The 24,845-nt window shown below is 47.1% G+C and overlaps 1 protein-coding gene across 1 annotated transcript in view; it reads right to left on the reverse strand.

Annotated features, from left to right (window-relative positions):
* hcfc1b (host cell factor C1b) overlaps window positions 1–24,845 on the reverse strand; it is an 81,803-nt gene that overhangs the window by 55,827 nt on the left and 1,131 nt on the right. Inside the window, 8 exon segments of the mRNA XM_031794863.1 lie at window positions 3,693–3,844; window positions 4,140–4,454; window positions 4,752–4,931; window positions 7,277–7,383; window positions 10,804–10,888; window positions 15,817–16,025; window positions 22,815–22,975; window positions 23,252–23,400. Coding sequence (XP_031650723.1) covers window positions 3,693–3,844; window positions 4,140–4,454; window positions 4,752–4,931; window positions 7,277–7,383; window positions 10,804–10,888; window positions 15,817–16,025; window positions 22,815–22,975; window positions 23,252–23,400 — 1,358 coding nt within the window.

The raw sequence follows: 24,845 nt of genomic DNA on the forward strand, positions 1-24,845 counted from the left end.
GTCAAATCGATCAATAATATCATGATGAAAATCACCCAGCAGTGTTATTTACAGAGTAAATAATGCATTGGTTCGTTCCAGTGCTTTTCTGAAGACAAAGGAATTTTAAGGTTGGAACATTATTGATGTTTTATGTTAAAAACATCCTAAAGGTTGATTCAATACTACGTTTGACATGTTTCTAAAGGACTGTAAACGGAACTTTTCAAGTTTTTCAAGTGCCTGCGCCTCATGAAGATTAATTACTGGGCTGAACACGCAAACAACAAGTGGCTATTTGGACATAAATGATGGACTTTATGGAACAAATCAATTTATTGTCGAACTGGGATTCCTGAGAGTGCCTTCTGATGAAGATCATCAAAGGGAAGTGAATATTTATGGTGCTGTTTCTAACTTTGTTGACTCCAAAATGGCGGATATTCCTCTGGCTGTTTTGGGTTCTGAGCGCCGTTCTCAGATGATGCTTTTCCGTAAAGTTTTTTTTTTTTTATCTGACACAGCGGTTGCATTAAGGAGAAGTCTATCTTTTATCAATGTTTATTACGAGTATTTCTGCAAACTCACCGGATGTTTTGAAATCAAAACATTACTGCAAGTAACGCACCAATGTTAACTGAGATTTTTGGATATAAATATGCACATTATCGAACAAAACATACATGTATTGTGTAACATGAAGTCCTATGAGTGTCATCTGATGAAGATCATCAAAGGTTAGCGATTCATTTGATCTTTATTTCTGCTTTTTGTGAATCCCATCTTTGGCTGGAAAAATGGCTGTGTTTTTCTGTGACTTGGCTCCGACCTAACATAATCATATGTTGTGCTTTCGCTGTAAAGCATTTTTGAAATCGGACACGATGGATTAACAAGATGTTTATCTTTCATTTACTGTATTGGACTTGATGTTAAAGTTACATATTTCTAAAAAATATATTTTTTGAATTTCGCGCGCTGCCCTTTCAGAATGTTGTTGAGGGTTTCCACCCTAGAAAGGTATATTTAGGTACTATTTAATAGCTGTGCTAGAATGCTTAAAAAGACCGCAATTTTTTAAAATATAGGCACCGTTTTTTGGAGCAAGGAAAATATCAGATATCAGTCAAAAATATAATATCGGTGCATCACTAAACGTATCAAAACGTGGAAAAAGTCAAGGGTTCTCAATACTTTCCGAATGCACCTCAACTTACATGCCATCCAGTATATCAAATAAAGTTCGGTTTACTTCTACTGGTATGCCATCCAGACCTGGAGTTCGGTTTACTTCTACTGGTATGCCATCCAGCCCTGGAGTTCGGTTTACTTCAACTGGTATGCCATCCAGCCCCGGAGTTCGGTTTACTTCCACTGGTATGCCATCCAGCCCCGGAGTTCGGTTTACTTCTACTGGTATGCCATCCAGCCCCGGAGTTCGGTTTACTTCCACTGGTATGCCATCCAGCCCCGGAGTTCGGTTTACTTCCACTGGTATGCCATCCAGCCCCGGAGTTCGGTTTACTTCCACTGGTATGCCATCCAGCCCCCGGAGTTCGGTTTACTTCCACTGGTATGCCATCCAGCCCCGGAGTTCGGTTTACTTCCACTGGTATGCCATCCAGCCCCGGAGTTCGGTTTACTTCCACTGGTATGCCATCCAGCCCTGGAGTTCGGTTTACTTCCACTGGTATGCCATCCAGCCCCGGAGTTCGGTTTACTTCCACTGGTATGCCATCCAGCCCTGGAGTTCGGTTTACTTCCACTGGTATGCCATCCAGCCCCGGAGTTCGGTTTACTTCCACTGGTATGCCATCCAGCCCCTGGAGTTCGGTTTACTTCCACTGGTATGCCATCCAGCCCCGGAGTTCGGTTTACTTCCACTGGTATGCCATCCAGCCCCGGAGTTCGGTTTACTTCCACTGGTATGCCATCCAGCCCTGGAGTTCGGTTTACTTCCACTGGTATGCCATCCAGCCCCGGAGTTCGGTTTACTTCCACTGGTATGCCATCCAGCCCCCGGAGTTCGGTTTACTTCCACTGGTATGCCATCCAGCCCCGGAGTTCGGTTTACTTCCACTGGTATGCCATCCAGCCCCGGAGTTCGGTTTACTTCCACTGGTATGCCATCCAGCCCTGGAGTTTTCCCCAGACTTAAAGGCTTTCATTGCATCAAGAAGTTCATCCTCTGTAATTAGGCCTTCACTTGAGTCTCTGTATAGCTGTTCATTTTATACTATTATTAGAAAAAAATACCCTTACCATTAACTTTAGTTAGTGGAGATGGAGGAGAATGAAATGAGAACACGTGTTTAAAGTACTTTGGTGAATCCTGGGTGATTCCATTTGTAACAAGTAAATAATATTTGGAAGTATTTCTATGTTGAAGATTTTATTTTTAATTTTTTAATTTTTATAATTCGGTGCATTTTCCAGTTTGCTTTATTTTTTTAAATAACGCTTAGATATTTTATACACTTGATCTTTATTACGTTCCTTCATTTCTTTTTGTTTACGGTTTATTATTATTATTATTATTGCTATCTTTTAGTTCCTCTGTTTGAGATGAACTCTTTTTACCTAAATATTTGTTGTTTTAAAAGAGGAGTATTGATTTGCATGGCATCTTAGGGTACATTTTAAGTGTCCAATACAATAATTTACAAAGCCATGTTGGGTTTACTACCTTTTTATTTGGGCATTTTTATTGTTCAGAAATGTGGTGGGTCATCTCTTCGTTTCTCAGGACTTTATCCTGCTAACTGTTCCAAATGTCCCAACTGAATTTGGTAAAAGGGCTTTTATGTCCTCTGCGCCATCATCTTGGAACGCCTTACAAAATACTTTTAAACTGGAAGAACTTGTCCCCGATTGGTGTTTTTTAAATCACTGATGAAGGATTTTGAGGCTTGTCAATGTTTTTAAATTGGCTGTTTTTGATTGTGTTATATTCTTGTGAATTCAATGGTTTTTACTAGATTACTTGTAGTTTTTCCATGTTTGTCTGTAATTTTTGTAATGACTTGGGGCTGCCTATCTTGTCCAGGACGCTCTGGAAAAAGAGATTTTATCTAAATAAAATAGGGGGATCTGTTGTATTTATTTTACGTAGGGAAAAAAAGTCCCTTAAATTCTTCTGTCTAGGTAAAAAAAAGAATCTCATCCAGTAGGCTTTGATTACATTTCCAACATCATAAATTCTCTATGAGTATTGTGTATACCAACGATTTGATAGTTAGGGGACAGAATGCTGTCAATCAACACTAACTTTTGCGGGCCAGCAAAAATGATATGGGTAGTCAAGACGACTAGCTTGATTGAGCCTCTGCCATGTATCTCACTAGGTCAGGATATTAAACCTCCTCCATGTATATCTCACTAGGTCAGGATATTAAACCTCCTCCATGTATATCTCAGTAGGTCAGGATATTAAACCTCCTCCATGTATATCTCACTAGGTCAGGATATTAAACCTCCTCCATGTATATCTCACTAGGTCAGGATATTAAACCTCCTCCATGTATATCTCAGTAGGTCACGATATTTAAGCCTCCATATATCCACTAATTCCAATACATACTTGATTTCCTTAAGTGCACGAGGGTGATAAGTTAGTAGTGTGAATTCCCCTATGTGCCCCGGTCAAACTTAGTGTACTCTATAGGAAATAGAGTAGCATTTGGTACATAAGAACCAATAAGTACTTCATTTACCGTTCCCTGTGCACCCTGGGCCGGCACCACCATGCGGACCCCGGCAGGAAGTGACGTCACCGTCACGGGAGATTTCCCGCCCTGGTTAGCCTGCCTCACCGTGACGATGGAGGTGCCTGTGGTGGAATGGGGAGCAGACACCTTCAGGATAGCTGGAAAAAAACAAAAACAATGTTTAAACCAACGTTTAAGAGAAAATAAAACCAACGTTTAAGAGGCTGATCTGGAAAGAAACCCCTTTGATTATGTTTGGACACAAATATAATTAAAAACAGTTTTGAGAAGTTAAGCCAAACAATAAAATATTTTAAAAAAAAGAGCATTTAAAATATTACAGAAATACAAAAAGTTAAATAAAAATTATTTATTAAAATTAGTTATTAAAATTAGTTATTAAAATTAGTTATTAAAATTAGTTATTAAAATTAGTTATTCAGTAGTCGTTACCTGGCCCGCGTGCATTCGCAGCAGCCAGTGGACTTCCAGGCATTGTGGTGGTGGGGGAGGGGACCAGCGTTATGCCCTGGAGAGGCAGGCCCTGGGGGGACGCTGCAGAGGCTGTGACAGGGCTCTTGGGGGAGTTGACCGGTAGTGACGTCGCGGGGCTGACGCCGGGCGTGGTGGCGGCCGGGGCGGGGGGGATATCGTACTTCTGCAGCTGTAACAGGTAGGTGTCTGCAGTAGGTACCGCCCCCCAGCTCACCTCCAGGCTGCTGGTGTTGGCTCTCACCAGCTGCACCCGTGACGGGGGGCGGGGCTTCTCTGTGAGGAACAGAGCAGCGGTTGGTGTTAACAAATCAAAATAACTACCTGAATAAATTAAGGATTCGCTGTATCCCACCTAACTTATTTGTACGGTTAAATTCCCAACACACAAGTATTTCACAGATTATCACCTTGAGATTCACTCAATTTTTTTATAAATGTTTTATTAAAAAGTGTTCTACATCAAAATATATCATCGATACTTTCAATTAACACACACACACACAAATAAGCAACACGCATGTTTCTGAACAAGTGTCATTACAGACCGTTTAAGTGAACTTAAGAACTCACCTGTCTCCAGGTACCAGAGGTCCTTACAGCACACCTGGTTGTTCCAGGCCTTGCGGTATCCGTCCCGTCCGCTCCAGACGTAGAGGCGCGAGTTGATGGCCACGGAGCAGTGACCGGCCCTGGCCCTGGGGATGTTATCTTCTAGAGAATCCATCAGCACCGACTCCCACGCCATCGAGTCTAGGAGCGGACAGGAGTGAAACATCAGTGGTGTAGTCAAGTCACTAAACATTGATTTCTGGATCGAGTCATCATGTCCCCGTTAGGCTTGGGCGGTACGCCGTATACCGGGGGATCTGGGCGGTACGCCGTACACCGGGCGGTACGCCGTATACCGGGGGATTTGGGCGGTACGCCGTATACTGGGGGGGGGGGGGGGGATCTGGGCGGTACGCCGTACACCGGGGGATCTGGGCGGTACACCGGGGGATCTGGGCGGTACGCCGGGGGATCTGGGCGGTACGCCGTACACCGGGGGATCTGGGCGGTACGGCAATTACCGGGGGATCTGGGCGGTACGCCGTACACCGGGGGATCTGGGCGGTACGCAGTACACCGGGGGATCTGGGCGGTACGCCGTACACCGGGGGATCTGGGCGGTACGCCGGGGGATCTGGGCGGTACGCCGATTACCGGGGGATCTGGGGGGTACGCCGTACACCGGGGGATCTGGGCGGTACGCCGTACACCGGGGGATCTGGGCGGTACGCCGTACACCGGGGGATCTGGGCGGTACGCCGGGGGATCTGGGCGGTACGCCGATTACCGGGGGATCTGGGCGGTACGCCGTACACCGGGGGATCTGGGCGGTACGCCGTACACCGGGGGATCTGGGCGGTACGGCAATTACCGGGGGATCTGGGCGGTACGGCAATTACCGGGGGATCTGGGCGGTACGGCAATTACCGGGGGATCTGGGCGGTACGCCGTACACCGGGGGATCTGGGCGGTACGCCGTACACCGGGGGATCTGGGCGGTACGCCGTACACCGGGGGATCTGGGCGGTACGCCGTACACCGGGGGATCTGGGCGGTACGCCGTACACCGGGGGATCTGGGCGGTACGCCGTACACCGGGGGATCTGGGCGGTACGCCGCACACCGGGGGATCTGGGCGGTACGCCGCACACCGGGGGATCTGGGCGGTACGCCGTACACAGGTGGATCTGGGCAAAGCCTCAGGATGGTTTTCAATACCTGCTTAACCACTTCATTGAAGTACCAAAGAAAATATAGATTTGTACCTGCAGTCAACTTGTTAGGTGACAAAAAGAACATCGCGTTCTCAATTTCGCCTGTCACACTATGATAATGCTTGTGGTATTCCTTAGTCATGTGTTTATTTACAAGCAACGAGAAGCCGGAGCCTCATGAGTCACTCACTGCTGTGCATAATGAGCCAGGTGATCTAGTTACAGTGTGGAATTCACTACTAAAATGTCAGCCAGCTAGATACCATATAACTACTAAAGTTAACTGTCTAAAATGTGCTAAATTCTTTGGCAGTTATTTTGCCAATGTAGCAGAACGTTAGCTATCTTGCTAAGTGGTTAGCTTCTTCCATAATCAAGCATTGGCTTGGTAACAGCAGAGAATCCCCTCCTGGATAAAGAGCCTTCCTAATGCTAATGTTTTGTGCGTGCAGCGGTCTAGCATTATATAGTTTAGGTCAGAAACTGTACAAAAATGTACGCAATGCGCTCGTTAGCATTCTCTATGTGATTTTACATGTACTTGTTAGCATTGCGAATGGAGTTTGAAAACAGTGGCCCTTGTTCAGTTCCGGGTATTACAGAATATCCTGGTACGGTACAAGGTCGTATGAAGGTATGACAAGCTGGATACTGGCCACGCCTAGTGTCTGACATACCTAGGTTGAGACAGGCCAGTCTGACATACCTAGGTTGAGACAGGCCAGTCTGACATACCTAGGTTGAGACAGGCCAGTCTGACATACCTAGGTTGAGACAGGCCAGTCTGACATACCTAGGTTGAGACAGGCCAGTCTGACATACCTAGGTTGAGACAGGCCAGTCTGACATACCTAGGTTGAGACAGGCCAGTCTGACATACCTAGGTTGAGACAGGCCAGTCTGACATACCTAGGTTGAGACAGGCCAGTCTGACATACCTAGGTTGAGACAGGCCAGTCTGACATACCTAGGTTGAGACAGGTCAGTCTGACATACCTAGGTTGAGACTGGTCAGTGTGTTGGTCAGCCTGACATACCTAGGTTGAGACAGGCCAGTGTGTAGGGTCAGCCTGACATACCTAGGTTGAGACAGGCCAGTGTGTTAGTCAGCCTGACATACCTAGGTTGAGACAGGCCAGTCTGACATACCTAGGTTGAGACAGGCCAGTCTGACATACCTAGGTTGAGACAGGTCAGTCTGACATACCTAGGTTGAGACAGGTCAGTGTGTTGGTCAGCCTGACATACCTAGGTTGAGACAGGCCAGTGTGTAGGGTCAGCCTGACATACCTAGGTTGAGACAGGCCAGTGTGTAGGGTCAGCCTGACATACCTAGGTTGAGACAGGCCAGTGTGTTAGTGCACTTCCACTCCTTCTCGTGTGTCGCTACTTTGACGTCATCCATCACCAGGGGAACCCAGCCTCCGAACACGAACATCCTGTTACAGAACAGACGGGTGAGGAGGGAGACAGAGGAGGTAGACGGGTGAGGAGGGAGACGGGTGAGGAGGGAGACGGGGTGAGGAGGGAGACGGGGTGAGGAGGGAGAGGAGGGAGAAGGGGTGAGGAGGGAGAGGAGGGAGACGGGGAGAGGAGGGAGACGGGGTGAGGAGGGAGACGGGGTGAGGAGGGGGGGAGTGGAGGGAGACGGGGTGAGGAGGGAGACAGAGGAGGGAGACGGGGTGAGGAGGGAGAGGAGGGAGACGGGGTGAGGAGGGAGAGGAGGGAGACGGGGTGAGGAGGGAGAGGAGGGAGACGGGTGAGGAGGGGAGAGGAGGGAGACGGGGTGTGGAGGGAGAGGAGGGAGACGGGGTGAGGAGGGAGAGGAGGGAGACGGGGTGAGGAGGGAGAGGAGGGAGACGGGGTGAGGAGGGAGAGGAGGGAGACGGGGTGAGGAGGGAGAGGAGGGAGACGGGGTGAGGAGGGAGAGGAGGGAGACGGGGTGAGGAGGGAGAGGAGGGAGACGGGGTGAGGAGGGAGAGGAGGGAGACGGGGTGAGGAGGGAGACGGGGTGAGGAGGGAGACGGGGTGAGGAGGGACGGGGTGAGGAGGGAGACGGGGTGAGGAGGGAGACGGGGTGAGGAGGGAGACGGGGTGAGGAGGGAGACGGGGTGAGGAGGGAGACGGGGTGAGGAGGGAGACGGGGTGAGGAGGGAGACGGGGTGAGGAGGGAGACGGGGTGAGGAGGGAGACGGGGTGAGGAGGGAGACGGGGTGAGGAGGGAGACGGGGTGAGGAGGGAGACGGGGTGAGGAGGGAGAGGAGGGAGACGGGGTGAGGAGGGAGAGGAGGGAGACGGGGTGAGGAGGGAGAGGAGGGAGACGGGGAGAGGAGGGAGACGAGGTGAGGAGGGAGAGGAGGGAGACGGGGTGAGGAGGGAGAGGAGGGAGACGGGGAGAGGAGGGAGACGAGGGAGACGGGGTGAGGAGGGAGACGGGGTGAGGAGGGAGACGGGGTGAGGAGGGAGACGGGGTGAGGAGGGAGACGGGGTGAGGAGGGAGACGGGGTGAGGAGGGAGACGGGGTGAGGAGGGAGACGGGGTAAGGAGGGAGAGGAGGTGAGGAGGGAGACGAGGGAGACGGGGTGAGGAGACAGAGGAGGGAGACAGAGGAGGGAGACAGAGGAGGGAGACAGAGGAGGGAGACGGGGTGAGGAGGGAGACGGGGTGAGGAGGGAGACGGGGTGAGGAGGGAGACGGGGTGAGGAGGGAGACGGGGTGAGGAGGGAGACGGGGTGAGGAGGGAGACGGGGTGAGGAGGGAGACGGGGTGAGGAGGGAGAGGAGGGAGACGGGGTGAGGAGGGAGAGGAGGGAGAGGAGGGAGAGGAGGGAGACGGGGTGAGGAGGGAGACGGGGTGAGGAGGGAGACGGGGTGAGGAGGGAGACGGGGTGAGGAGGGAGAGGAGGTGAGGAGGGAGACGAGGGAGACGGGGTGAGGAGACAGAGGAGGGAGACAGAGGAGGGAGACAGAGGAGGGAGACAGAGGAGGGAGACAGAGGAGGGAGACGGGGTGAGGAGGGAGAGGAGGGAGACGGGGTGAGGAGGGAGACGGGGTGAGGAGGGAGAGGAGGGAGACGGGGAGAGGAGGGAGAGGAGGGAGACGGGGAGAGGAGGGAGACGGGGTGAGGAGGGAGAGGAGGGAGACGGGGTGAGGAGGGAGAGGAGGGAGACGGGGTGAGGAGGGAGAGGAGGGAGACGGGGTGAGGAGGGAGAGGAGGGAGACGGGGTGAGGAGGGAGAGGAGGGAGACGGGGTGAGGAGGGAGAGGAGGGAGACGGGGTGAGGAGGGAGAGGAGGGAGACGGGGTGAGGAGGGAGAGGAGGGAGACGGGGTGAGGAGGGAGAGGAGGGAGACGGGGTGAGGAGGGAGAGGAGGGAGACGGGGTGAGGAGGGAGAGGAGGGAGACGGGGTGAGGAGGGAGAGGAGGGAGACGGGGGTGAGGAGGGAGAGGAGGGAGACGGGGTGAGGAGGGAGAGGAGGGAGACGGGGTGAGGAGGGAGAGGAGGGAGACGGGGTGAGGAGGGAGAGGAGGGAGACGGGTGAGGAGGGAGACGGGGTGAGGAGGAGACGGGGAGAGGAGGGAGACGGGGTGAGGAGGGAGAGGAGGGAGACGGGGAGAGGAGGGAGACGGGGAGAGGAGGGAGACGGGAGAGGAGGGAGACGGGGAGAGGAGGGAGACGGGGTGAGGAGGGAGACGGGGTGAGGAGGGAGAGGAGGGAGACGGGGTGAGGAGGGAGAGGAGGGAGACGGGGTGAGGAGGGAGAGGAGGGAGACGGGGTGAGGAGGGAGAGGAGGGAGACGGGGTGATGAGGGAGAGGGGTTGAGGAGGGAGAGGAGGGAGACGGGGTGAGGAGGGAGACGGGGTGAGGAGGGAGAGGAGGGAGATGGGGTGAGGAGGGAGAGGAGGGAGATGGGGTGAGGAGGGAGAGGAGGGAGACGGGGTGAGGAGGGAGAGGAGGGAGACGGGGTGAGGAGGGAGACGGGGTGAGGAGGGAGACGGGGTGAGGAGGGAGAGGAGGGAGACGGGGTGAGGAGGGAGACGGGGTGAGGAGGGAGAGGAGGGAGACGGGGAGAGGAGGGAGACGGGGAGACGGGGAGAGGAGGGAGACGGGGAGAGGAGGGAGACGGGGAGAGGAGGGAGACGGGGTGAGGAGGGAGACGGGGTGAGGAGGGAGAGGAGGGAGACGGGGTGAGGAGGGAGAGGAGGGAGACGGGGTGAGGAGGGAGAGGAGGGAGACGGGGTGAGGAGGGAGAGGAGGGAGACGGGGTGATGAGGGAGAGGGGTTGAGGAGGGAGAGGAGGGAGACGGGGTGAGGAGGGAGACGGGGTGAGGAGGGAGACGGGGTGAGGAGGGAGACGGGGTGAGGAGGGAGACGGGGTGAGGAGGGAGAGGAGGGAGACGGGGTGAGGAGGGAGAGGAGGGAGACGGGGTGAGGAGGGAGAGGAGGGAGACGGGGTGAGGAGGGAGAGGAGGGAGACGGGTGAGGAGGGAGACGGGGTGAGGAGGGAGAGGAGGGAGACGGGGTGAGGAGGGAGAGGAGGGAGACGGGGTGAGGAGGGAGACGGGGTGAGGAGGGAGAGGAGGGAGACGGGGTGAGGAGGGAGACGGGGAGAGGAGGGAGACGGGGAGAGGAGGGAGACGGGGTGAGGAGGGAGACGGGGTGAGGAGGGAGACGGGGTGAGGAGGGAGACGGGGTGAGGAGGGAGACGGGGTGAGGAGGGAGACGGGGTGAGGAGGGAGACAGGTGAGCTCCTGATAGACCAACCATACACCAGACCAGCTCAGAAGTAAAAATGTACAAGCATCCAGTTACTTAAAAATTAAAAATAAAGTCCCTGAAAAGACAAATGTGTTAACTCACTTGTTGGTGATGGTTGTGGCAGAGTGGAGACTGCGGGGAAGAGGAGCTGTCCCGTTGATGGACGGTTTATTCCATGTCAGGGTGTCTGCAGAGGAAAGACAAGGACTTATCAAGTTCCTGCGTTAAAACGGCCACGCTACTAAGTAGTAGAGATGTGACAAATAGAGGGAGGGGGGGGAATATATTTATTTTTATATTTGGTTCTGTTAAAACGATTATATATATATTTTATTTTTTTACGAAAATCCATTTAAAATCCATGATGAATTCACATTGCAGCGGTGCTGCTACCGGGAACCGTTTTGGGTTTTACAGCGCGTCCCTTTAGAATTGCACCAGCACCACATTGACTCTCCACCTCGCAAAGATCGCATTTCCTTCCTCAAATTATTGCCATACAGGACTTCACCGCTGTCACTTGCCTTTCTCTGCCATTGTTCCAACTTACGGACAATGGTCTTTCTTAGCGGTAGAGACGACTCCGAAAGAAATGATTTTGTCAACTCCTTGCATATCGACTCCCATTTTAGTGTCGAGTCTGCCAACTGCTTAGATTAAGTGTTTGGTTTTTTTGTAATGGAGGAGACTAATTAGTAGCCGTACTTCAGAGAACAGTGGGACAGTATAGGCCGGTCAGGACCGCGCGCTAGGCCCGTCTATCTCGCAATTTCTTGGCTTGAAATGTCTCGCAACGTCAGTAAAGCAGGGCCTATCCATGAGATAGGCTATGATATTCTACACGCAACAGACCTGAGAACAAAAAGAGCAGGCAAGCCAGTGAGACGGAGAGAGACGATCCTGCCAGAATGAACTGGCACATACAGTTGAGCACATACAGTTGAGCACATACATCTGCTGATGCAAAAAGGGCTTAATCATTTATTTTCTTTTAAATGTTTGCGTAAGCCCCAAGAAGCATTTGTCTGCAGTTAACTTGGCCAAAGGCTGTGCAACCATGAACTAGCTCTGGGGTGCCAATAACTTTGTCCGTGACATGTCTCTCTTGTACTTTTCAGATAAATAAAATAAATAGAAATTTGACAAATTATGATCACCACACATTGGATTTATTTTTGTATTTTTTTTGGCACGGACAAAATGATTGGCACCCCAGTGCTAGCACATGGTTGCACAGTCTTTTGGCGAAGATAACGGCAGACAAATGCATCTTGGGACTTTTTTTTTTTACATCAGTGGATGTCAAAAGGATTTTTTTTCTTTTTTTTTTACTAGGCAAGTCAGTTAAGAACAAATTCTTATTGTCAATGACGGCCTAGGAACAGTGGGTTAACTGCCTGTTCAAGGGCAGAACGACAGATTTTGGACCTTGTCAGCTCGGGGATTTGAACTTGCAACCTTTCGGTTACTAGCCCAATGCTCTAACCACTAGGCTACCCTGCCGCCCCACAGAAACCCGGCCTAAAACCCCCAAGAGCTGCTCACCTTTCTACTGGCAATGTCACTATTCAGCAGCAAACTGATCGCAATTCATCAATCTTTCGAAAAGGTGCCCTCCAACTTGTTTTCAGATCTCACCAGAAATTTTGGATGGAAAGCTGGACTTCTTGCTTGGCCATTCCAGAACAGTCCAGCATCTCCTCTTAACCATTCCTGTGTGCTTTTTTGTGTGTGTGTGTGTGTGTTTTGTTGTCGTTGTTCTGCTGGAAGACCCACAACCTTGAATGGAGACCCAGTTTTTGTAAACTGGGAAGAACATTGGACTGCAAAAACACCTGATAATCTGCAGATTTTATGATGCCTTGTTCAAAGCCCCCCCCCCCCCCCCCCAGAAGTATAAACGCAACCCCACGGCTTGACCGAACCTCCCCCATCTTTGTGAGTGCTCTTTTCCATGGATTGCTTCATCTGGTCGTCAGTGAACACAGCACTGACATGTATTGCCAAAGAGCTCTAATTTTGTTTCAATTGGTCCACAGAATGTTTCCCCCCAGGATTTAGGTGGGTTTATTGAGAAGTTCAAATCAGTTGAATAATACTGTGGGGCTGCCTCTGGTACTATGGGCCTTTAATGTGTGCAAGACATCATGAAATCAGATTATCAATGCCAATACAACTCTCCTTCCGTGGCCTCCAGCTGCTCTTAAACGCTAGTAAAAACCAAATACAAGCTTTTTAACCGTTCGCTGCCCGCACCCGACCGCCCATCTAGCATCACTACTCTAACTTAGAGAATATGTGGACAACTATAAATACCTAGGTGTCTGGTTAGACTGTAAACTCTCCTTCCAGACTCATATTCAAACATCTCCAATCCCAAATTAAATCTAGAATCGGCTTCCTATTTCGCAACAAAGCCTCCTTCACTCACGCCGCCAAACATACCCTCGTAAAACTGACTATCCTACCGATCCTCGACAATGTCATTTACAAAATAGCTTCCAAATACTCTACTCAGCAAACTGGATGTAGTCTATCACAGTGCCATCCATTTTGTTACCAAATCACCTTATACGACCCACCACTGCGACCTGTATGCTCTCGTTGGCTGGCCCTCGCTACATATTCGTCACCAGACTCACTGGCTCCAGGTCATCTTTTAGTCGATGCTAGGTAAAGTCCTCAGCTCACTGGTCACGATATCAACACCCACCCATAGCACGCACTCCAGCAGGTATATTTCACTGGTCATCCCCAAAGCAAACACCTCCTTTGGCCACCTTTCCTTCCAGTTCTATGCAGCGAATGACTGGAACGAATTGCAAAAATTGCTGAAGCTGGAGACTTATATCTCCCTCTCTAACTTTGAGCATCAGCTATCTAACCGATCACTGCAGCTGTACATAGTCCATCTGTAAATAGCCCACCCAATCTACCTACCTCATCCCCATACTGTTTTTATTTACTTTTCTGCTCTTTTGCACACCAGTATCACTACTTACACACCATCATCTGCTCATCTATCACTCCAGTGTTAATCTTCTAAATTGAAATTACTTTGCTACTATGGCCTATTTATTGCCTTACCTCCTCACACCATTTACACACACTGTATTGTGTTATCTATTGTGTTATTGACTGTACGCTTGTTTATTCCATGTGTAACTTTGTGTTGTTGTTTGTGTCGCACTGCTTTGCTTTATCTTGGCCAGGTCGCAGTTGTAAATGAGAACTTGATCTCAACTGACCTACCTGGTTAAATAAAAGGTGGGAAAAAATATTGTTTTTAATTTTTTTTTAAATCAAGGTGTTTTGGAGTGCAATGTTCAACCCAGTGTCCAAAAACTGTCTGTTGAAGGTTGTGGGTCTTCCAGTAGGACAACAAACCCCAAAACACACATAAAAAGCACCCTGGAATGGTTAAAAATTATAATAATTTAAAATGTTGGACTGTTCTGGAGTAGCCAATGAGAAGTCCAGATCTCAATATCATCCCATAACCTCTAATGACAACTGAAAACAAATTGGTTGAGGGCACCCAACAAACACTGAAGAATAAGAGCCATTTGCTTCTGAGGGCAAGCTCATCGATGGCTACAATTTTCTACATTGTAGAATAATAGTGAAGACATCAAAACTATGAAATGACACATATGGAATCATGTCGTAACCAAAAAAAAGTGTTAAACAAATCAAAAATATATTTTAAGGGTTTCAGTAGATACAGTATAACTGAGTTCCATGTCTGTAGAGAGTTTCAGTAGATATACCTTTATCGCCCTAGTGGTCATACATGCGTAATAGGACTATTATTCTACTTTGTTAATTGCTGTGGAATTTCTCTTTTTGTTATTGTTTTAACAGAAAACCAATAAAAGAAAAATAATGTCAATTTGTCACATCACTACCAAGAACCAAAATGACCACTGAACTACAGAGTTCCTTAGCTGAGATGGGAGAACCTTCTAGAACAGTCTCTAGAGCACTTCATCAATCTGGGCTTAATGGGAGAGTGGCCAGACAGAACAGTCTCTAGAGCACTTCATCAATCTGGGCCTTATGGGAGAGTGGCTAGACAGAACCTTCCAGAACAGTCTCTAGAGCACTTCATCAATCTGGGCCTTATGGGAGAGTGGCCAGACAGAACCTTCCAGAACAGTCTCTAGAGCACTTCATCAATCTGGGCCTTATGGGAGAGTGGCTAGACAGAACCTTCCAGAACAGTCTCTAGAGCACTTCATCAATCTGGGCCTTATGGGAGAGTGGCCAGACAGAACCTTCCAGAACAGTCTCTGGAGCACTTCATCAATCTGGAAGAATTTCCCCAAATCCAGATGCAGACAAGATAATCAAAACTGTAATCGCCGCCAAAAAGGTGCATCTACACGTATTCACACCCATTACTCAATAATTTATGTACATTTGATGTTTCTGTATTTCATTTTCTATAATTTTTTACAATTATTATTAGCAAACATGTCTAAAAACATGTTTTCACTTTGTCATTATTGTGATGTCATTATGGGGTATTGTGATGTCATTATGGGGTATTGTGATGTCATTATGGGGTATTGTGATGTCATTATGGGCTATTGTGATGTCATTATGGGGTATTATGTGTGTATGGGTGAGAAAAATGTCAATTTAACTCATTTTGATTTCAGAAGTGAGCAAAATGTGGAATAAGTCAAGGGGTATGAATAATTTCTGAAGGCACCGTAAAAATTTTTTTTTTTTACATTCAAATGTTTTAAAAAATGGCAGGAAATTACATTTAAATCAGAAACACTCTCTCAGCTCAATGGAGAAATATGTATAATTACAGGAAATTAGCTTAAATATTCAAAATGTTCTTTACACCGACAAGATGGGGGCATCTAAAACATGTTCTCTAAAACCCAGCGGTGTGTCCCATTGCCACACCCTTTGCCACCTAAGCTCCCCTTTGATACAGGAAAAAACCCAGAATGCAACCTGCAAGTTTAACTAATTAATAAATGCATGTAATTGCACCGTGTACACCACGTGTATCCTGTGCATATGAAAAATTTACTTGATTTGATTTCCCCAACAAAACAAACAAAAAAATTGGCAGGAATTTGACCAATCACTCACCTATATCTAGTGTCCACAAATCCCCCAGTCGACAGCCGCTCATACCCCCATAGATGACCAGACGGGACTTGCTAGAGGTCTTCTCTGTGTAGACGACGGCGGTGTGGCTCTCTCTGGGCGGGGGCAACACCCCGTAGGTGATGGGGATGTCCCAGCCCACCACACTGGAGCCGGCACGCAGCTCCAACGTATACAGATCGTTCAGGTATCTGGGGTGGAAAATAACCGTTACGTCTTAATCTGTGGCTTATATTCAAATCACATTTTCTTAAATTCAAATCACATTTTCTTATATTCAAATCACATTTTCTTAAATTCAAATCACATTTTCTTAAATTCAAATCACATTTTCTTAAATTCAAATCACATTTTCTTATATTCAAATCACATTTTCTTAAATTCAAATCACATTTTCTTAAATTCAAATCACATTTTCTTATATTCAAATCACATTTTCTTATATTCAAATCACATTTTATTTGTCACATGTGCGGAATACAACAGGAGGACCTAACCGTGAAAATGCTTTACTTACAATCCCTTTACCAACAATGCAGAATAATTTTTTTAAAGTAAGAAAATTGCACACACAAAAAATGTAAATTCAACAAAATAACTAAAATAAAATAACAAGGCTATATACATGTGGTACCAGTACCAAGTCAATGTGTGGGGGTGCAGGTTAATTGAGGTAATATGTACATGTAAAGTGTACATATTAAAGTGTAAAGTGACTATGCATTGATAACGAACAGCAAGTAGCAGCAGTTTAAATAAGGGGGGGGGAACTGTCATGAACTGTTTTTGCAGTCTTATAGAGGTAGAAGCTGTTAAGGTGCCGTCGGCAAACTTAATGGTGTTGGAGTCGTGCGTAGACACGCAGTCATGGGTGAACAGGGAGCACAGGAGGGTAGCCTAGTGGTTAGAGCGTTGGACTAGTAACCGGAAGGTTGCAAGTTCAAACCCCCGAGATGACAAGGTACAAATCTGTCGTTCTGCCCCTGAACAAGGCAGTTTACCCACTGTTCCTAGGCCGTCATTGAAAATAAGAATTTGTTCTTAACTGACTTGCCTAGTTAAATAAAAGGTCAAATAAAATCAAATAAATCTGTGTAGCTTCATATTTTCTTCACCTCAAAACAGCAGGCAAACAAAGAGAATGACTATTCCTTAATATATTTGTAAAAATCTTCCCAGCTCTCTCCCTTTGCGATAACCACTCTGCGACGTGAAAAGGAAAAAAAATCTCACGCACTGATCTAGTGGAAAACATTATAAAAATAGGCCCGATTACTTCTTATCAGTGCTCGACTTGGACTGAAATAGGTGCTGGTACTGTTTATATTTAGGTGCATCAGGCTGGACCCAAGATAAATAGTTGAACTGTTTCAAGTTCGTTGCAGACAGGCCATGCGTAGCCAATGTGATTTATAGGACATTTACTTTGTATTTTCTACCTTCAGGCTACAATGTTTATATTTGTTGGCTTTATGTAGGCGATTTTTACATAGTTGGCAATAGAAGTTACATTTTTAGGTTTGTATCATTTCCATTTCGATAGACTTTTGCTTAACCACGTGACAATGAGTTTAAGACATTATTATAAATTAAATGAAACTGTTCCACAAAAATGTCCAAATGAAAACAATAACTGACAAACAGATCGGTCGTAATTGTAAGAAATTGGCATTAAACATCAGAAAGGTTGCCAGCTCTTTATATAGCCCATTACAGGCAACTTCTGGAGAGTAATGGCAGAATCTGTGAAAGCCAGCAGGAAGGGGAGGGTCAGATTACGTTTTTTTTTTCTCTCTCTCTCTCTCTCTGGATATCTAGATCTTGGGCTCACTCGAGTCATTTGGGTCTTATTTAATCAAACCGCATAAAGCATCAGACAAGATCAATGCATATAGTTTATTTTATAAAAAATGCATAAGGTGGGTGTATATGGAAAAATACATGTTTAAAATGTTCAACCAAATTGTCTGTAATTAAGAACTGACTTTTGGTCGACCAAGATTTTTTTTTAATTATAAATAAACAACTTCCTCCAACTACCTGTAATCCATGGCCTCTGGTTTGGATACGTATGTAGGGTCAATGTGGGGACAACATAGGCGATGCACTTGTTGATGAAGCCGGTGACTAGTGTGGTATATTCCTCAATGCCATGGGATGAACCCCGGGAATATATTCCAGTCTGTGCTAACAAAACAGTCGTGTAGCGCATCAGACCACTTTGGCATTTAGCGAGTCGCTGGTATTTTATTTTACCTTTATGTATATATTATATAGTTGTATATGTATGTATATTTATATTTTACCTTTATTTAACCAGGCAAGTCAGTTAATAACTAATTCTTATTTTCAATGACGGCCTAGGAACAGTGGGTTAACTGCCTTGTTCAGGGGCAAAACGACAGATTTGTACCTTGTCATCTCGGGGGTTTGAACTTGAACCTTCCGGTTACTAGTCCAACACTCTAACCACTAGGCTACCCTGCCGCCCCTACACTCTAACCACTAGGCTACCTGCCGCCTCTACACTCTAACCACTAGGCTACCCTGCCGCCCCTACACTCTAACCACTAGGCTACCCTGCCACCTCTACACTCTAACCACTAGGCTACCCTGCCGCCCCTACACTCTAACCACTAGGCTACCCTGCCACCCCTACACTCTAACCACTAGGCTACCCTGCCACCTCTACAGTCTAACCACTAGGCTACCCTGCCGCCCCTACACTCTAACCACTAGGCTACCCTGCCACCTCTACACTCTAACCACTAGGCTACCCTGCCGCCCCTACACTCTAACCACTAGGCTACCCTGCCACCTCTACACTCTAACCACTAGGCTACCCTGCCACCCCTACACTCTAACCACTAGGCTACCCTGCCACCTCTACACTCTAACCACTAGGCTACCCTGCCGCCCCTACACTCTAACCACTAGGCTACCCTGCCACCCCTACACTCTAACCACTAGGCTACCCTGCCGCCCCTACACTCTAACCACTAAGCTACCCTGCCACCTCTACACTCTAACCACTAGGCTACCCTACCACCTCTACACTCTAACCACTAGGCTACCCTACCACCTCTAAACTCTAACCACTCGTCTACCTGCCGCCTCTACACTCTAACCACTAGGCTACCTGCCGCCTCTACACTCTAACCACTAGGCTACCCTACCACCCCTACACTCTAACCACTCGTCTACCTGCCGCCTCTACACTCTAACCACTCGTCTACCTGCCGCCTCTACACTCTAACCACTAGGCTACCTGCCGCCCAACGCTCTAACCACTAGTCTACCTGCCGCCTCTACACTCTAACCACTAGTCTACCTGCCGCCTCTACACTCTAACCACTAGGCTACCTGCCGCCCAACACACTAACCACTAGTCTACCTGCCGCCTCTACACTCTAACCACTAGTCTACCTGCCGCCTCTACACTCTAACCACTAGTCTACCTGCCGCCTCTACACTCTAACCACTAGTCTACCTGCCGCCTCTACACTCTAACCACTAGTCTACCTGCCGCCCCTACACTCTAACCACTAGGCTACCTGCCACCTCTACACTCTAACCACTAGTCTACCTGCCGCCTCTACACTCTAACCACTAGTCTACCTGCCGCCTCTACACTCTAACCACTAGTCTACCTGCCACCTCTACACTCTAACCACTAGTCTACCTGCCGCCCCAAATACTTCCTGCTTTAGTATTTGCTTGTATGCCAGAATGAGGAGGATAGAATTATGGTCAGATTTTCCAAATAAAGGCAAGGTAGAGCTTTGTATGCGTCTCTGTGTGTGTTGAAAAGGTGGTCTGGAGTTTTTTTGTTCCTTTTCTCTCCCTCTGATTGCACATGTAACATGCTTGTAGAAATGGGGGAAAACACATTTGAGTTTTCCTGCATTAAAGTCCCCAGACACTTCCAGGTGAGCATCCTCGTTTGTTTATGTCCATATACTGCTTGTTGAATGCGGTCTCCGATCCTGCATCGGTTTGTGGTGGTAAATAGACAGCTATGAAAAAAAAACATTGATGAAAACTCTTGGTAAATAAATAGTCTACAGGTTATGAGTTACGATACCTCAGGTGAGCAAACCTTAAGAGACTCCCTTAATATTAGAGATGGTACACCAGCTGTTGTTGACAAATAGACACAGATCACCCAGCCCTTCGTCTTATCAGAGATTGCGGTTGTCTTGCTGATGCACAGATCACCCAGCCAACTCTATATTATCCATGTCCTTGTTCAGCCACGACTCAGTGAAAGATAAGAGATTACATTTTTTAAAATGTCCCGTTGGTAGGATAGTCTCGAACGGAGCTCATTAAGTTTATTCTCCAGTAATTGCATGTTTTGCCAGCAGGACATGCAGATTATCCACTCACTGACGAACTCTCACCAAACACCCGGTTCTGCAGCCCTTGTATCGGAGTATCCTTTTCATGCGAAATGATGGCGATTTAGGCGAGGACAGGGAGGTACAGTACATCTTCCGTCTCCGATTGAATAAATAAATAAAAAATCTTCATCCAATCCGAGGTGAGTAATCACTCTTCTGATGCCCAGAAGCTATTTTTCGGTCATAGACAGAAATATTAAAATTCTGAAATAACACATATTGCATCATGTGGTAACCCAAAAAATGTGTGAAACGGATAAAAAAAAAAATCACTCTTGGAAATTCTCTCACCAGCTTCATGGAGGTAGTCACCTGGAATGCCTTTCAATTTACAGGTGTGCTTTGTTAAAAATTCACTCCAAATGTATTTCCTCAATTTTGTTGTGACAATGTCGGGGTGGTACACTGAAGAAATCCCTATTTGGTAAGAGACTGAGCCCATATTATGGAAAGAGAAATGACAATCTGTCATTACTTTAAGGCATGAAGTTCAGTCAATGTAAAGAATTTAAGGTTTCTTCAAGTGCAGTTGCAAAAACCCATCAAGCGATTAAACTCTCATGAGGACCACCACTACGAAAAGACACCAATCAGAAGAAGAGACTTGCTTGGGCCAAGAAACATGAGCACTGGTGGAAATCTGTCCTTTGGTCTGATGAGTCCAAATTTGAGTTTTGGTTCCAACCGCGAAAGTCTTTGTGAGACGCAGAGTAGGTGAACAGATGATCTTCGCATGTGTGGTTCCCACCGTGAAGCATGGAGGAGGAGGTGTGATGGTGCTTTGCTGATGACACCGATTGATTTAGAATTTAAGGCACACTTAACCAGCATGTCTACCGCAGCATTCTGCAGCGATACGCCATCCCATCTGGTTTGAATCTTAGTGGGACTATTAATTGTTTTTCAACAGGACAATGACCCAACACACCTCCAGGCTGTGTAAGGACTATTTGACCAAGAAGGAGAGCATCAGATGACCTGGCCTCCACAATCACCCGACCTCAACCCAATTGAAACGGTTTGGGATGTGTTGAACCGCAGAGTGAAGGAAAAGCAGCACACAAGTGCTCAGTATATGTGGAAACTCTTTCAAGAATGTTGGAAAAGCATTCCAGATTAAGCTGGTTGAGAGAATGCCAAGCGTGTGCAAAACTGTCATCAGGGCAAAGGGTGGCTACTTTGAAGAATCTAAAATAGATTATTTTTTAAACACTTTAGGTTACTACATAATTCCATGTGTTAATTCATAGTTTTGATGTCATCACTATTATTCTACAATGTAGAAAATAGTAAAAATAAAATAAAAATCTTGAAAGAATAGGTGTCCAAACATGATTGGTTCTGTAAGTACTCAGATCTTTTGCTATGAGACTCAAAATTGAACTCGGGTGCTTCCTGTTTCCATTGATCGTCCTTGAGATGTTTCTACAATTTGAACGGAGTTCACCTGTGGTAAATTGAATTGATTGGAGATGATTTGGAAAGGCACACACCTGTCTATATAAAGGCCCCACGGTTAACAGTGCATGTCAGAGAAAAACCAAGTCATGAGGTTGAAGGAATTGTCCGTAGATCTGGGCAAGGATACCAAAACATTTCTGCAGCATTGAAGGTCCCCAAGAACACAGCGACCTCCACCAATCTTAAATGGAAAAAGTTTGGAACCACCAAGATTCTTCCAAGAGCTGGCCGCCCGGCCAAACTGAGCAATCAGTGGAGAAGGGCCTTGGTCAGGGAGGTGACCAAGAACCCAATGGTCACATTGACAGAGCTCTAGAGTTCCTCTGTGGAGATGGGAGAACCTTCCAGAAAGACAACCATCTCTGCAGCACTCAACCAAGCAGGCCTTTATGGTACAGTTAACAGACGGAAGCCACCACTCAGTTTGCCAAAAGGAACCTAAAGGACTCTCAGACCATGATTAACAAGATTCTCTGATCTGATGAAACCAAGATATAACTCTTTGGCCTGAATGCCAAGCAACACGTCTGGAGGAAACCTGGCACCATCCCTACGGTGAAGCATGGTTGTGGTGGCAGCATCATCATGCTGTGGGGATGTTTTTCAGAGGCAGGGACTGGGAGACTAGTCAGGATCAAGGCAAATATTGAACGGAGCAAAGTACAGCGAGATCCTTGATGAAAACCTGCTCCAGAGCACTCAGGACCTCAGACTGGGGCGAAGGTTCACCTTCCAACAGGACAATGACCCTAAGCACACAGCCAAGACAATGCAGGAGTGGCTTCAGGAAAAGTCTTAAATGTCCCTGAATGGGAGAAACTACACAAATACAGGTGTGCCAAGCTTGTAGTGTCATACCCAAAAAGGCCCGAGGCTGTAATCGCTACCGAAGGTGCTTCAACAAAGTACTGAGTAAAGGGTGTGAATACTCATTTTGGAGTATTGTGTGTAGATTGAAGGGGGGAGGGGGGGGGACAATTTAATACATTTTAGAAAAAGGGCTGTTCAGTAACAAATGTGGAAAAAGTTGAGGGGCCTGAACACTCTCCAAATGCACTGTGGGCTACACAGTACACACATACTTGGGGTATGTGGTTCCTGGTGGATAATATATACCTGGGGATGTTGTTCTTGGGGTCCTCACTGTCGTTAGCCAGTCCTCCGAACAGGAAGCATTTGTTCCCTACCAGGGAGAAGCTGTGTCCCAGGCGGGGACAGGGAGGAGGGCCGTTCTTAGGAGACTTGGGCTTCAGACGCTTCCACTCCCAGCGACTGGCCTGAGGAGAGATCCGCAGTAAACGACAACATGAATGCAGTGACTCACTAACAAGCTCAGTTGTGCCTACAGAGCTATGATCTCTAATTAGGCTATACCCATTCAAACACATCTTACGCAAAACATAGAAATGACAAGGAATGTGTGTTAACTATGGTTTAAAACGGAGGATGGAAATTAGTATACAGGTATTTATGCAAACTATTTAGTGTTTAGTTTACACTCCAAATCCCACTAAATAACTGTCAGAGCTTAATTCTGTGGGCTGAACACGTACCTGTAGTTCATACAGATCGTTGCTGTATTTGCCATACTCCACCATCCCCCCGAACACCAGCAGCCTGGTGCCGTCACACACGAACCCATACGCAGCACAGCCAGGCGGGATGTCGCCACGGACAGCAGGAATGAACCACTGATTGGTGGCTGAAACACATTGAATTTATGGATTATAAAACCCTGTAACTGAAGTTACTGTAGTAATAACCAGTGCTTGACTTGGGTAGGCCGGCTAATCAAATCAAATCAACTTAGTGTTGCACGGTATCGGGAAGCAGGGTAGCCTAGTGGTTAGAGCTCTGGACTAGTAACCGGAAGGTTGCAAGTTCAAATCCCCCGAGCTGACAAGGTACAAATCTGTCGGTCTGCTCCTGAACAAGGGAGTTAACCCACTGTTCCTAGGCCGTCATTGACAATAAGAATTTGTTCTTAACTGACTTGCCTGGTTAAATAAAGGTCAAATAAAAATAAAACACAGGTACCACATTAGTACCACGGTACCAAAAATGTCATGATGCCAACATTTTAGAATACCACAGTACCAAATTGTTCAGTCCTACTGATCTAAAGAACCCGCTGGCTCCTGTTATAAAATGTGTATTAAACTCAGCTGTTTTTATAAATTCTGTTGAATCTAAGCAACGGTCTTGTTTGTGCTGGTCCAATAATGTCTACTTCACTTTCATGCTCATGTCATGTGTGACAGCTGTAAATATGCTAGTGCATCCCCTACAGCCATCACTCACCTGCTTCTCTCACTCTGCATCCTTATGAATGTTTATTCATTCCTCCATCCAAAACACTGGTAGGCCTTTCCAATACTGGATGAGCAAGTGTGAATATCAGTGACAGGTTGTGTAGCGCATGCGCATAATGTTTAGAAAACAGGAATCGGGGGACGGGTCGAACAAGACGCTGGGCCACTGAATTTTCACTGTGGTAACCTGATACTTGGTCCAGTATCTTAATAGTAAAAATGTTGGTATTGTGACAACACTATTCAACTTCTTGATTACTGTACCTTAATAGAATATTAGCTCAAAAGCATTGCAGAGGTCTTGCACCTAAATATAAATAGAACCAGCACAGCACCTATTTCAGTCCAAGTCGATCACTGGCAATAACCTGTTTAACTAACGACTGTCAAAGGCCACAGCTTGTTAGTCTATTTCATTAATTGAAATGACTGGAATTCTATCAAATATGCCCATATGTAAAGTAATTCCTGATACTGCACCACTGGCAGACCATAGAAATCAATTGATGCCAGTGAAAGGAATGCGTTGTTTACATTTTTTGTTGTGTTGCACACCCGTTGAAATGCCCATTACTGTAGATTTTCACAAATGCATGCTTATTAAAAATGCAGAACATAGATTAAATCGTCAGTTTATATTTTATATTTATTGTGCAGTTACAGAGGTTTTGTTGATGATATGACGTGTTTGTTTTAATTTAACCCGCCATTTCTCTTTGCAGTTTCCCTCCAATCTCCACTGGGCGACTTCGGTTTTGCCAAAGGCTTCGCAGCTCAACTGGGTACCATTAGCCATATAACTAGCGAGCTAGCTTCTGGTCCCATTAAATTTCAC

Source organism: Oncorhynchus kisutch, linkage group LG17, assembly GCF_002021735.2.
Source record: "Oncorhynchus kisutch isolate 150728-3 linkage group LG17, Okis_V2, whole genome shotgun sequence".
Taxonomy (NCBI): Eukaryota; Metazoa; Chordata; class Actinopteri; order Salmoniformes; family Salmonidae; genus Oncorhynchus; species Oncorhynchus kisutch.